This window comes from Cryptotermes secundus, unplaced genomic scaffold, assembly GCF_002891405.2.
Source record: "Cryptotermes secundus unplaced genomic scaffold, Csec_1.0 scaffold722, whole genome shotgun sequence".
Taxonomy (NCBI): Eukaryota; Metazoa; Arthropoda; class Insecta; order Blattodea; family Kalotermitidae; genus Cryptotermes; species Cryptotermes secundus.
The window spans coordinates 191604-206468 of record NW_019729219.1 but is presented as its reverse complement, the minus strand read 5'-3'; the positions used below and the strand labels follow the sequence as shown (position 1 = coordinate 206468).

The 14865-nt window shown below is 37.8% G+C and overlaps 1 protein-coding gene across 5 annotated transcripts in view; it reads right to left on the bottom strand.

The window, feature by feature from the left end:
* LOC111865528 (neuronal acetylcholine receptor subunit alpha-7) overlaps nucleotides 1–14865 on the bottom strand; it is a 218066-nt gene that overhangs the window by 37786 nt on the left and 165415 nt on the right. For all 5 annotated transcript variants that reach the window (XM_033751858.1, XM_033751857.1, XM_023853624.2 and 2 more), the window contains exons 6-7: nucleotides 9231–9306; nucleotides 3974–4168 (exon numbers count right to left, since the gene is read on the bottom strand). In XM_033751858.1, coding sequence (XP_033607749.1) covers nucleotides 3974–4168; nucleotides 9231–9306 — 271 coding nt within the window. The remainder of the gene's footprint in view (nucleotides 1–3973; nucleotides 4169–9230; nucleotides 9307–14865) is intronic.

The following is a 14865-nucleotide window of genomic DNA, read 5'->3' as shown; positions in this document are numbered from 1 at the left end:
TTCGCACTGGAAGAAACAGATTAGACTAATAGATGTCCATTAGATGTCTTCTTTTAGTATTAACATCGTGGAGTCACATGGTCTCGATTTAATAACAAAATGCTCCGTTTATGCATGATTTTTTTTTTTAATTCGCTTAGTGGGGGGTGGAGTCCAGCTGGGTTCACTCGGCCCGGCGGCCACTGATTGGCCTATTGTACCTGCCCCGGGTGATTATGATGGAGAATTTGGTGGAATGAAGATTGACAGGGGAAACCGAAGTATTCGGAGAAAACCCGCCCCAGCGTCACTTTGCCCACCAGACCCTGGATCGAACCCCGGCCGCCGCGGTGGGAAGCCCGTGACTAACCGCTTGAGCTATGGCGCGGCCAAACTACCAAGATACAATTAGGCACGAAGTTCCTGCATCTAAATTCTTTATTGAGAATTGAAGTAAATTATTTACCAAAGTACTTGCTTTTTATTACCTGTACTTTTGCATGAACTACTTGTATAGTTGAACTGCCACACGGGAAGTGGTCAAAAAGGAAGATTTCTTATGAATCTTCTACATTCGAGTTACAATTTATGCACATAAACGTTATAAAATATAATATTTATGAGATATTCGAACCTAAATAAATGTAATAGTGTTCAGCCTGGCTGCAAGGTTACACTATCCCACCGCGGTGTCCCGGGTTCGATCCCGGGTCTGGTCAAGTGGGATTTGTGGAGGACAAAGTGGCCCTGGGAAGGGGTTTTTCTCCGAGTATTTCGGTTTCCCCTGCCAATCTTCATTCCCCCAAATTATCCATCATCATAATCACCCGGGGCAGCTGTCCCGAGTGGACCCAGTTGGCCTCCACCCCCCACTAATCGATTAAAAAGAAAAGGCTACACTACCTCGGTTAGTATAAAAGTGTTGCGCTAGAGAATGGTTGAATGCAGTCTGATGAATTATATTCCGTTACTTTCAAGACCTCAACATATGTCATTCAGAGATGAGGGAAAACTCTCTTATTCATTCTGCGCTACTGCACAAAGGTTGGAGTGATTTTAAAGTGGAATGACGGTTTACAAAATACAAAGTATTTAATTTATACATCTGTTGTCTGCTTTTTTTCATAATATATTAATCATTGTAAAATGCGTCCTTTAGATGACAAATGTCCTGTTGAATGTACGAGCACAAATGAATTGAGAAGCTCTGCCTTGCTTCCCAAACTGTTTCTTTCGAATTATGGGTGATTTCTTCTTGGATTCTCGCTCCTGATTCGCCCGTATATGCAGGTCGATTGCCGTTCTAGTACCTCATAGATATTCCCATAGAAAGAGAAGTGGACGGCAGTTAGGACTGATGAGCGAGAAGGCTTCGCCTGATCACCGAAACGGTAATCACCCGCTGCGGAAACAGACCGTGTTAATTCTCACAGTGTGGGCCGAGCGGCGTCTTCCTGAAACCATAGATATTCACTCCCTGGCATGTTCTATATTGTGGTGTGCCGCCTGAAAGCCGGACGGTAAGAAGTCAATCAGTAGTCAACGGCTGGTAATTCCTAGGCAGCGAATTGATTGAGGCAGACATGTATCCCAGCGTTCGTTGCATAGCAGCGGGCGAAATTAACCCTTCGACAAGATATTCCCTGTTCAGTTAGAGTGCAGGACATAGCAGTTGGTATTCGGCAAGAGACCATAAGAGTTCTTATCCTACTAGAGCCGAAGAGTTCTTATCCGACTAGTACAGAAGAGTTTGTATCGACAAGGGGCCAAGGACAGCTGAGCTCCGAGCGTAGTAGAAGACACGTCACCAAGATCAGCGGTGAAAGTAATTGTAATAATGAAGAGGAAACGTATGATGACCTTAAAAGTTGAGAATAATTGTAAATATGAGTGTAAAAGTAACCTTCCAATAAGTATTCGTTAAAATTCGAGACCCAGATGAATTGTTTTGTCGCGTTGCCTAGGAAACACGCGAAAAGGTTTTTGGCATTTGAAATTATTCAGTCTAGTATCTGTAGTAATGTTACGTAACTGTAGCGACTTGCCCATTTGTTTTTTTGAAGAACTAGAGTCTAGTCATCACAGTAACCGACATTATAAACAAGATGGAGATTTTGCGGATGTGCAGGGGACATTCGTATATTATCAGCAGCCCAGTATCGAAAGTTCTTATTAACGGCGCAGTGAAAGTTAAAATATACCTCATAGATCAGTAGGATGCTGTTTGGCATGCCTCAGTTGCTAACCTTCAGGCACAAACATGGCTCCATAAAAAAAGTAAAGCTATCCCTGTAACGGGCCGTGGAGGCCCATAGGGTTGTGAGACGTCGAGGCTCCCACACTGTCTAGACAATCGGGTCATAGATGGCGGTAAGGTTGTCAGCCTTACGCACCGGCCGCCCTTTACCCCCAAGAATATTCCTTTTACTCATTTCTGTTAGAGGCTGAGTCGACGCCAGGGCCATAGTGCGGCTGGAAGGATTAGGTAAATTGAAACAATCCAATGACCTTATCGGGACTTGAACCTGCGACCTTCCGGCTTGTAGCATAGTGCCTCAACTAACTACGCTACTGACATGGCTCCATAGTGCACTTAACTGCAAAATCACTGCTAGAGACCTGTTACATTTACTCTGTCATACTATATCATAGAAAATAAAAATTATACTCTTAAATCCTTGATTATTTCTGCCGCACACTTCAATTTTATCTTGAAATATAGTGCCACATTTATGAAATAAAATGTGGAAATAATTTTTGGCTACCCTTCTACATAAATTACCCGTAGAGGACTCAAGGTTTCAGATTGTGTCGTATTTAAGGAAATGGGATTTTGTTAAACGTTTGTCCGAGTTCCAATTTGGTTCATAACCCGACTTTATATGAAGTTCAGCTGGAACTTCTTAAGATTTAAAATTCGACTTATCTAACAGGAAAGAAATTACATAACATATAACCTTTCCGAAATCAGCAAAACTTACATGAAGCATTGTTTTGGAAATAACTTGTGGTTGACTAAATACAAGTAAACGGATTTTTGTGTGTGCATCATATATCTCTACTATTGATTGTTTTTCGGGATTCCGTTTCATAACAGTGTGTTACATAATTCTCGTTAATTAGCCATATGAATAACGGTTCCATACGGCCATTAATATCAATGAAATATATAGAAAGATTGATACTGTTATTAAAAGTTTTATTGTAATAGCTGATAGAATTTCTGTGCCATTTTAACAAGAAGATAAGGTCAGAGAAGCAGCAACAAAACAGTTACTAGTAACGGAAGAATTAAAAGAATTGTGGCTCCTGAGTAAACGAAACCCTGCACATACTTCAGATACTTTTGTTTGTGTTGTTCTTTTAGGAGAAGAATGTGTTTTCTGTGAGGTACAAACTGAGTACTTAAATGTTATGTAGGTGAATTTTACGATCCTTACGCTGGTTTTATGTTGCCGTTTAGAGTCTAGGTCAGTGTGACACTAAGGCTTGCAGCACAGCCCTTCTTCAAAAGCTAATAATCCCACGGCTTCTCAAGAAATTTCCCCCCATTTATGGGACCTAATTTTCTTTACTGTGTTCGCAACAACCCACCACTACTCCACTGGTTCACTTGTCCCTATCCTGAGGGATATCAATCCAATGTGCACCATTCCACACTGTTTTAAGAACGGTTTTAATATTATCCTTCAGTAATAATAATAATAAGTTTTATTTGTTAGAGTGTTTATCAACAGCAGTGGCCTGTTATAGGCAAGCACAAACATATGTAGTAAATATGTACAAATAAATAAAAATTGCGATAATAGTTATAATTCAGTTACTTTATCAGAGTGCTTGCCAACGACAGTGGCCTAACACTAAAGATGACGAAGGTACTGCGCTCGTATTTATCGCGCACCAGTTTTGTTCCAGAGGCACTGAGCAACTCGAATAAATAAATACCTGTTGCAGAAATTAAGAAAATTCTCACTGATGGATGGTAATACTTCACCTAGGGTGAGCTTTTCCCCAGAGTCAGGTGGCAGGGTGAAGCCGAGCAGAGCCATGGACGAGATGAGAACGCAGGGCACGATCAAGTTGAAGAAGTAGTAGAGGGTCCGCCTTCGAATTTGAATTGTGAATGTCACGTCCACATAAGGCTCCGGGCAGCACTGGTAGACAATGGTGTTCTTTTTACCCGGCATTCCTGCATATGCCACACAAATTGCACGAAGTTCACAAAATGTCAGATTTGAGCAAGAAGAAGCGTACTACAATAAATATCTCTTAAATTATGGAATGAAATAATATAAATAGGTGGGAAATTTGTGAATAATTTTTGGTACGTTATTTCTTAAACTTACGAAGCGAATGCAAAGAAAAGAATTCTGATATCTTACGGAAAATAATGCCCAAAATTCATGGGCTAGGACAAGAAAGATGGCCGTGCGATACAGCCATCTTTTTCAAATTTCGGATCAGAACAGAGGATCTTCTGTCCTGTTCCGAAATTTGAACGTCGTAAGAGAAAACAGTAAAAGAGTAGTAGATGATAGATTCGCGTAAGTTAGTAACAGTAACTAAATAGAGGGTGTCCGGATGAAAGGTATCCAAAATAAAATCACTATTATCTCAGAAAAAAATTGTTATACACATTGATGGGTTATACCATTACAAAGGGAAACTGTCAAAAGTTCTTTTCTGCCTATATAACTTTCTCAATAAATTTAAATGAGGGCTCCCTTAGTGGCACGATAAATATCCAGGCTTGAAGCATGTTTGGTGTTACCATAGTCACAGCGTCCTTTATGAGGGCTTTCAAGTGTTGAAGCTCGTTGATCTTAACCTGATAGATAATGCTCTTCACATAACCCCACGAGAAAAAATCAGTGGGGTTAAATCTGGCGACCTAGGAGGCCAAGAGATTGATCCACTTCTGCCGATCTATATCCCAGCCATCTCTATGTCCAGGTGATTCCTAACATGGTGGCAAAAATGTGGCATGTAAGCCGGGTATGAAAAAAACTTTCAGCGTTTTCCTTTCCGATAACATAAACCAGATACGTGTATGACAATTACTTTCCGAGATATAAATTTTTATTTTGGATACCTTTCATCCGGACATTCTATATAAAAGAGACGGATATGTGAAGACACAAGGAAACGGCTAGTACCAGATTAAATATCGGTTAAATAATATACACAAACAAAGGAAGAAGGAAAAGATGAATGTATGGGGCATATCAGGCTTCCAAAACAATGGTTTAAATATTGGCCGAAAGATATATGAAGAACCAGTAATGTTTTGACGGAACGTAACTACAAACAGCCGCGTGAAGATATTGATAATTCGGCCTTTATTGGCTTCGAAACATTGAAGTTCCTGTGTTACGTTATACATGTGTGTCGGAATTTTTCAACTTACAGCTAATATCTATTGAAGCTTAATTTTTATTTGTAATTACCCCTTCAAGGTTCTTTCAATAATAATAATAATAATAATAATAATAATAATAATAATAATAATAATAATAATAATTCACGGATTAGACGTCTGGAGTGCTTTCCCTAAGAATTAAATTCTGGATCTGTGCTGCAGTAGCTAGATGTTTCCTAAAAAGTTGTACTAAATTTGAGACATATCGTTTTGAAACACTGATTAATCGATTAATCGTTACAGCATCCACATTTACTTGAATTGCGTTATACCTGGAAGGTATGTTTATCTTTATTTTCTTCATAAGAGAAGAGCTTATCATAAGTTCTGTGTGCTCGTATGTCCGTCATGTGGAGATACTACATAGTAAAGACTGTCTTCACCCGCGATGTACATTTCGTTTTAATCCTAAAATAAATTATTTCAAGAAGAACATTTTAAACATTTTCCATCTAAATTATTATGTAGCTAATTATCCTGTCCTTTGTGTTTCCGTTGTAATTCTAATATGTGAAACAATTTAAATAAGCGCACACAGCTTGAATTGTGAGGTAGATGTATTGTTACCTAGAATGTCGAACACCAAAGATATTCACAACAGGAGCCATTGTTTTAAATCGAGATATCTCGTTCATAACAATGAAAAGGCTAATATTTTTGTATGTGTTGAAAATTTCTAACACGTTGGGAATCCTGAGATTCACAGGCGAGAAATTTGTTTCCTCTAGTCGGGTCTCGAATGTGTTTCTTATTTATGCAGTTTAAAGATCCGCACTTTGGGAATTACACTTAACTGGAACTTGAGGATTGAACAAGCTGTTCTGTATATATGAAAAAAACAAATTAGTGTTGGCTTATATGGGCGGACAAATTAATTTTTAGAGGATTTGAACAGATATTTAGTTTGTAAGATTTGACGTTTTCACGGCGGTGACTATGAAGAATGCCGTCTTCTGGGATTTGGCGCCGTGTAGATATTGTAGAAACCGACGTTTCCGAAGAGTGTATCCTGGCTGCAGCCACCTGCTCACGCTGGGTCCTCGCTCGTGAATTTTTCTTTTTTTATACCCTGAAGAAGGGGACAATACGTTCCTCCGAAACGTCGTTTTATACAATATCTACACGAATTCACATCTCAGAGGACTGCATTATTCAAACATTCAGTTCTCCGAGGAGACGATTTATAAAGTTTGACCAGTCTGCCTTATCACTAAAGCCCCCCCTTTCTGGGCAGTTATATGAGAGATTGAGTTTGCTTTGGGTGCCAAAGCGTTGACAGCGAGCATACCACGTGGACGTAAAATAATTGCATATTAGATGACCTCACCGATAACGGAAATAAAACCTGTTTGCTATTCATATATTCTGCATTAATTTACAACGAATTAATAATAATTTAGATTTTTTAAGATAAGTGGGTTTAGGCAGTAGAACATTTTAATTCCTTGAAAAGCAGAAATAAATTTTCTTGTTTAAGTCTCTGATATCTAAAACATACGTATGTTTTAATTTTATCTGAAACATATTTTCTGATCATAATTTCGATTTCTAGTTTATTGGTTATTCATTATGCTTTTAAATTGTGGGACTTGATTTTTTTTTAAATCGCAGATTAAAATTAAATTTGTAAGAATTGCAAGTGAAACACTAAAGTGTCTAACAGATGGATTGTAAAAAATAAATTATATATGTGTTTATTCAAGAAGGAGAATTTCAACCATAAAGCTGGAAACTTGTTAAGTTTGTTTCCGGGCCATTACATTTTAGACTTAAAATTCGGAGAATAAACCATTTAATGTTCTGTACTTTCAACGTACACACACAGTATATCCAAAATTTACGCTTTGCCTACACAGTGCATAAAATATTGGGGATGATTAATCAAGACAGAATAGCTTGGAATTTCAGGATGCTCATACTCTTCCCATAAGAACAATGTAAGTACCTGGGTACGTCTTGTCAGAAGACACCTTAAAACAATCTGCTGCCTGATGTTCGTTTCTCATATGGAACCTTATAGAACTTCTTCATCCCACTTTATATCAATTCTATTTTTAACTTGTGCGTTACCAACACGTGTTTGGTGAACTGTGTTTGATTTTCCTTGGTGTTCTATGAAAGATACTTTTAAATTTCACAGTTTTCATTACGGCCATATGAATATCGATTTTATATTTTAATTTTAAGGCCAATAATTTTTCTTGCCCCAGGAATCGTCTTTCATAAGCAGGCATGATAGGAAGACAAGGGTAGTTTTGTTACCAGAGGTGACATATTAAGGAATTTTGTGGTTATTATTACCAATAAAATGTTTCTATTCAAATAAGCATAAAGTTGTCAAGTGTTAACACATTTTTTGATGCTTAGGTCATTGTACACATTGACAAGTTTCAGACTCTATTGGTCATCTGCAGGGACCACCAGTACTGAAGGAAACTTTACATAATTTACTTACAGTATTTTGAAATAGTTGAATCAGTTAAATAAAGTCCAGTTATACATTTTTAAATCATTTTAAATTATTTGCATGGCGAAACCTAATAAAGGACGAATGTGGGTTGTTTTTATGCTGATTTGTAAATATAATGCCGATTATTTTGTTTTGTATTATAAGCTCTTAATCGTCTTTTAAATCTCTGTAAATATGACGTGGCATTAAAAATAAATGACTTAAGGTTTTTATGATCACTTATAATATGAAATATTATGTAACTTTCTCCTAATTTACATTTTAATAATTCTGTTTGATGGGTAATTGAGGTCGAAACATGTGGGGCTGTATAAATATTTAATCGTTAAAAAGTATGATACACTTACGGGCAGTTTTATTCCCATCTTAACGTGAAGGAACCTTAATTCGCTAGATTACCTGTAGTCTGACTTACAGATTTTAACGCATCGTCATAAAGGCAGCCCACGTACGGCAGTGTGGTGCGCTCAGTATCGCCTATATTCCTAATATTTAATGTCTTTTGAATTCCTAAGGTCTTTTTTTTTTTGAGTAAATCCTGGGTTACTTTTCCATCACATTTAAACTTCGAGACTGGAGAGAGATGGCTCGAATCTCAGTCAGGTTACCGGTTGTCCTGTCTGAAGTTTCTCGACGATTTCCTCAGCCTCACCAGACTAATTACAGGATAGTACGTCTGAATAAGGAAAAACCGCTTTCTTCCAAATTAATTACTCATATATGATCATCTTTCTGTGTAATTTGACGCTGTGCACTTGATATAGCGTCGTTGTATGACAGCTGACGTGATGACAATGTATATTTTCGAACTGAAGTGCAAGGCAATTCTCGAATTACTGAACAAAATACAAAGTCCGCCATTAGGATAGCCCACTTCAGAACTTGGGTTCTGGCCCGGTGTGTCTCCAACGCGGAACAGAAATACTGACAGTTACGTTACGATGTTAGTTGTGCTAACATTTGTCATATATCATGCAGAACATTGAATGTAAATTAACGAGATATGTCGCCTTGAAACTAAGCCGAATAATCCAGTAATTCTGAGAACTAATCTTTTCTTCCGTGATTAGCTTTGATGTCTGAAACTCTTTCTCAAAGCAACTTGTCTTATCTTACCCTATGGCTTAACTTGTATTACCCTATTGTGACACTTCCAGATGTAAATTTGTACATTTAAAACAATGGAATTTTGGAGGTCAAATTAAATATACAATTAAAAGAAGTTTCGGCAGAATATTCACCATAGAAAGGGTTAAAGTGAGGATTTATTTATTCATAATGGTAAATTTGAAATTATCACACCAGGAATGTGGCTGTTGAACTGTAGCTTAATATACCGCATCATCTTCTTCAGTCACTTACCTATCAGGTACCATTCTCCATTCGTGATAAAGTCGGAGAGATCTCCTCCCTCTTCTGAGTTGAGAACTAGGTCCAACTAGAAAAAATAACTGGTAATTAACTCTATGGGTGAATGTGTAGTAGTTAAATGTATGATAGTCACATGCAGATCATTCGGTTAAGTAAATATACAGCAAGACAGACTAGTTATTAGTTATTTGTAATAATGTTACGTGTTATACCTATATATATGCACTAGGGTAAGAGATGCATGCCAAAGAGATGACAGAGCATATCAAGCCTTGGTTTCAATGATTTGAATTTGACATTCCTCTTATAATATTTAGATTGATTCTTGCTACATGAGATTTGACTTTTCCCAGCGGTGACTATTAAAAATTCCGTCTTCTGGGATGTGGCGCCGTGTTGATCTTGTGTGAACCGATGTTTCGGAAAAACTCCGATTCGTACAAGATCTACGTGGCGCCACATCCCAGAAGACTGCATTCTTCGATTTTTGATATAGTTTATTTAATAGTGATAGTACCTGTGTTTTGAATTGTCGTTAGAAAGTGGCGAAAGAAATGCAGGGTTCCGGTATATTCGTATTATTCTATTCTTCTCGGTGTTTGGACATCTTTTTAATTCATAGTTAATGCCCTGCGTGTTATGAAAGTTTGCGTAATATAGATTTTGTAATTCTGGAACAACTCTGGCATGGTCAACTTGGTATCAAATGAGAGTTTTAAAGTTGTAGAAGATCGGAAGCAATTATGACTATCTGATATAGCAATTAATTGCTGTAAGTTTAATAATTGTGAACTAAATTTTATTGTGGAAATACAGTTAGGTAATTAATGTGACATGTGCTAGTAGTGACTAAAATATTGGATTGTATCAAATTTCTTATTATAAAAATTAGCAGCGGTTGAATGGAATTGGTAATTTGTATTTTCCATCCGTTGTGGACAAATTTACTTATTTTAAATCACTGCCTTCATTCTAACCAAAGCACCGCAGGTTATTCACTTCCGATTTTTGATAACTGAATGGTAGTTGATAAGCTCATAAAAATGAATCGGAAAATATTGGCGTAGATGTACGAATGTAAATATTTACGGAGACTTGGGTTCATGGAGTTGAAATCGAAAATAATTTAAATATGTTCCGCGTTTAGCTTGGTTCGACGTCTGAGAAGCCGGAAATTTTACTTGGTTTCTTTCGTTTCATATTCTTTGGAATAGTCGAAGATTGTTTTCTATATTTATCTAAAATCATTGTGATTCTGAAATTTTACTTTTACTTAGTTCTGTGATTTCCTATACATTCTTGGTTCTATTTTAACGCTCAACTGCAGTTGTGTTTATAATCGATATCGTTTTTCAGAAGTTTCTAAGTCTAGTGGCTCATAGAATGTAAAGAGTTCATGAATAGTTGCAAGTGTTTATACATGTATCATCGTCAACTTTTAGTGCAATAGGCTTTTCGATTTTCAGAGAGCAGTATAGCAATTGGAACCATGTAAATTGATGAGGCAATCTAGCAGGAGAGGAGTCCAAGTATACAAAACTCAGCAATTGTTTGGGGCAATCTAGCAGGAGAGGAGTCCAAGTATACAAAACTCAGCAATTGTTTGGGGCAATCTAGCAGGAGAGGAGACCCAGTATACAAAACTCAGCAATTGCTTGGGACAATCCAGCAGGAGAGGAGACCCAGTATACAAAACTCAGCAATTATTTGGGACAATCTAGCAGGAGAGGAGACCCAGTATGCAAAACTCAGCAATTGTTTGGGACAGTCTAGCGGGAGAGGAGACCCAGTATACAAAACTCAGCAATTGTTTGGGACAATCCAGCAGGAGAGGAGACCCAGTATACAAAACTCAGCAATTATTTGGGACAATCTAGCAGGAGAGGAGACCCAGTATGCAAAACTCAGCAATTGTTTGGGACAGTCTAGCAGGAGAGGAGACCCAGTATACAAAACTCAGCAATTGTTTGCAGCAAGAAGACTAACCGCTCGTTGAAGTTTTCGGAAACCGGATCCGTTTGCGTCCTCAGGTGAGGGGGAAAAACGCACTCGGTTGGTTCCATTAGAAAGAGCTGACCTAAATTACGGAGCCACTGATTGAAGTTATCTCTTCCTAATGAACCCAAAGAGTATGACCCCCCTCCCTCACACATGAGGAAGGAAACAGATCCGGATTCCGAAACGTCGTTCTTTCGAATTCTGGACGTTGGACAAAGTCAGAGAACCCAGTATTCCTGGGTATTATACACCATCGTCAATTCGGTTTGGAATACACTAATACAGAATTCTGTGTGCTTGATTCAGTGACTCGAATCTGAAACCCAGAACGCGAACACATTGGTAGTCTGATCGATAAGAAAGTAGACGTTAAAAACTGGGTCCGAAACTCATTGTGCTCTTTTGTAAAGCATTTCTGTATTCATACTATACAATCTTGCATTCCTACAAACATTTGTCATTGTCGTATACTTAAGTTTGTAACACGACAGACCAGCTCATAGGATAATGAGTGGAGGTGGTCATACGGTGATTCCTGCTGATGTCAGAATTCTTACACTGGTTTCAATCGCAAACACTTTAATTATTGAAGAAAGCAGTCTTCTGGGATTTGGCACCGTGTATATGTGGTGTTAACCGACGTTTCGGAGGAACGTATCGCCCCCATCTTCAGGGTTGAAGAAGTATAAATAAATCTGCAAGCGACAACACCATGAGACACGGTCAAGCAGACTTTAATTATTAATTATTATTGATGTTGGTTTTAGTGGTATGGGTGGTGGTTCTGGTGTTGGTAGTGGTAGTAATATTGATTGTAGTAATGATGGTAGTGGCCAGTAGTAGTAGTATTGAATGTGGTAGTAGTAGTAGTAGTAGTAGTATTGGTTGTGGTGGTAGTAGTAGTATTGGTTGTGGTGGTGGTACTAGTAGTGATGATGGTAGTGGTAGTGGTAGAATAATAATAATAAGAAGGTGTAGTCGCTATAGAAGTAGTACAAAGTTCGTTATGGGCAAAACTTATTATTCAAACACCGATTCCGTCTAGTTTAACTTTAAATTTGTAGGATATAACCTTAACGTTTCTCACTGTCACCGCATTTGTAATTGACCTACATACAAAATTTTTTGTGTATTTCGTAGGAATGTTTATGCTCTACCTTAACACATAATTTCATATTCCTAGCTCACATATTCCATTAGTTATTGCTGTCAAACTGAAAGCAAAATGAATATTTTCTCGCGACCGTCATGGCCTCGTGTTACATTCTACAAAAGAAAGTTCTTGAAAGGAGCACATTTACCAAACGTCCATTACCGTACATTATTTCAGTACCCTATATTAAATGACCCTAATGTTGTTCCCATGTCGCCTTCACGATACTGTTAATAAGTTATACTTCTGGGAATTTACGAACAGGAGATTGGTGTGGCATATTGTTTGTACAGAATTCTGCGAAGTCGCCAATTTAACTTAAAAATTGAAAGGGAAATAAAATAATCAACATGATGATCTCATAAATTTGCGATTTTCTTTATGAAAGGCAAGTAATTTAAAATAAATTAATAATTTTCCATTTAGAGTTGTTTCGCAAACTTTTATAAATATGTAGATTACCTACTTCTGAAAGAAATATTGCTCATTGAAACCAAGGAGAATATCATATATAAAGATTACGAAACAGACATGCATTACTAAGATATTATTGTAAGAAACAAATCTACTGTAAAGAGAAAGGGTGCCTAACATGTGACATGCTCCAACTTAATTGGAGCCATTAACATCCATGCACAAGAACAATTGGCTAAATGCATGTATATATTACAGAATACTATACAAAATGGGAACAAAGCTCTTAATTAATAAAAGCGGTTTAATAGTCACAAAATATAATAATAGCTAGAATATTAACATTTTACAATTCAGACCTGCCCAGAACTTGACTAATATTATTGTGACGTCTCCGCTCCTAGCTTCGTCAGGTGCACAGGGAGAAGAGTAAGGAGTTCTTCATGTTATCATACAAACATGTCTTCAAAATTAAATACAATACAGTTTCTATATTCCACTATTCTTTAAGGATGCGTGACCGTACGTTGCAACTGTGCTGGATATAGCCCGTCGCCTGAGGTTTATGTGTGACAGCGAATGTCGGTGTCAAGAGGGTAATAGTCCTGCTTATTCAGGGGGCTCAGGGTACAGACTTCGAACCGAAGGCCAACCGTCCTGACTATGGCCGTTCATGGGCATCTCAAACCTCCAGGAAAATGCCAGGTAACACATTACAATAGGCCACGACCGTGTCCTTCCTCATCCCTTGCAGATAATTATCTACTGATAATCTTGTCATCCGATGATGCCTAATCCGAGCAGCTGAAAACCTCATTAAGTAAACAAGTATAAAGAACAGGCTAATTTAAAGTTGATCACGAAGTGAGCTGGCTTATTAGTGGCCCGCGAGTGCTTCGTATAGAAACCATCACTTTTGTATAAGAATTTTGTAGATGGAAATAACAAGCAATTTCAAAACTTGTATTATATTGTGACGTGGATGGCGCAACGGGAAGTAGGGGTCACGTGAACTCTGCGGTCTCGCGATTCACGTCACATACCCCCACTACTTCCATCAGTGTGCAACGCTCGGTAAACACCCCCTCCCCCGCGGTGACGTAACAGAGGAGCAACTGTGTCAGCAACCATTTTGTACGTTGTACTAAAAGGTTCGAGCAACTAGAGAATTAAATTCTTTATAACTTTATGAGATAATGCATGGTGACCTATATTTCTTACTATTGTTTTGGTTAGTAATTGTCTATATTCTCAGTTAATAACAAATATATCACTGAATACGTACCAAGAATGCAATTTTATGACTGCTTAAATTAGATTTTCCGTAACTGACCTAAAGGGCAAGGCAGAAGAACTTGGTTTAAAGAATATTACGTCCTTAAGCAGATAAATTGCTCTTCTTCTGTGCAGTAATGGAGCTGGATACACACTTCTACATGATAAAGAAGAGCAGTAAACTTTTACATTACTTTCGCGCGGCATATCAAATGCTCTTCTCAAGATATTGCATCGAAAGACGCGTTATGCTGGCTTTCATGCTTCTCTCGTTTTCTTGCGAGGTTTCGGGTCTTAAAATTCATCCCAAAACCAGCCACTTAAAATGAGGTTCTTTTCGACTTCATAATCTTGGCAGCTCTCTAGTATCCTGCTATGACTATGTGTCTCGTTTGTATCCTTACCAACTCAACTTTCACGACAGTTTCCCCATTTGACCGCCCACTATAGCCCTAAAGGGCCTTCAATTGAAAAGACTCCGTCAAAATATTCTCGATGTGCCATGATTTCTTTAGTAGTTTACACCATGTCCGTAACCTCCTGCAGCTGATTTTATGTCGCTTAAACACGAAACAAATAAGTCCTAACAAGAAGCCTTAGAGACGTTTAGTCTTATTCTAATTTTGCGTTTAGTTTAATCTCATGACTGCAAAAATAAATTTGTATAACATATAACCGAAAGTAGGAGTTAGGGAAGGTGGTATGGAATTTGGTAATAGGAATTTATGTTGTTCCGACAAAGTTAGATGAAGAAACGTCACTGTATAGTCTAGCTCCATGCAAAAT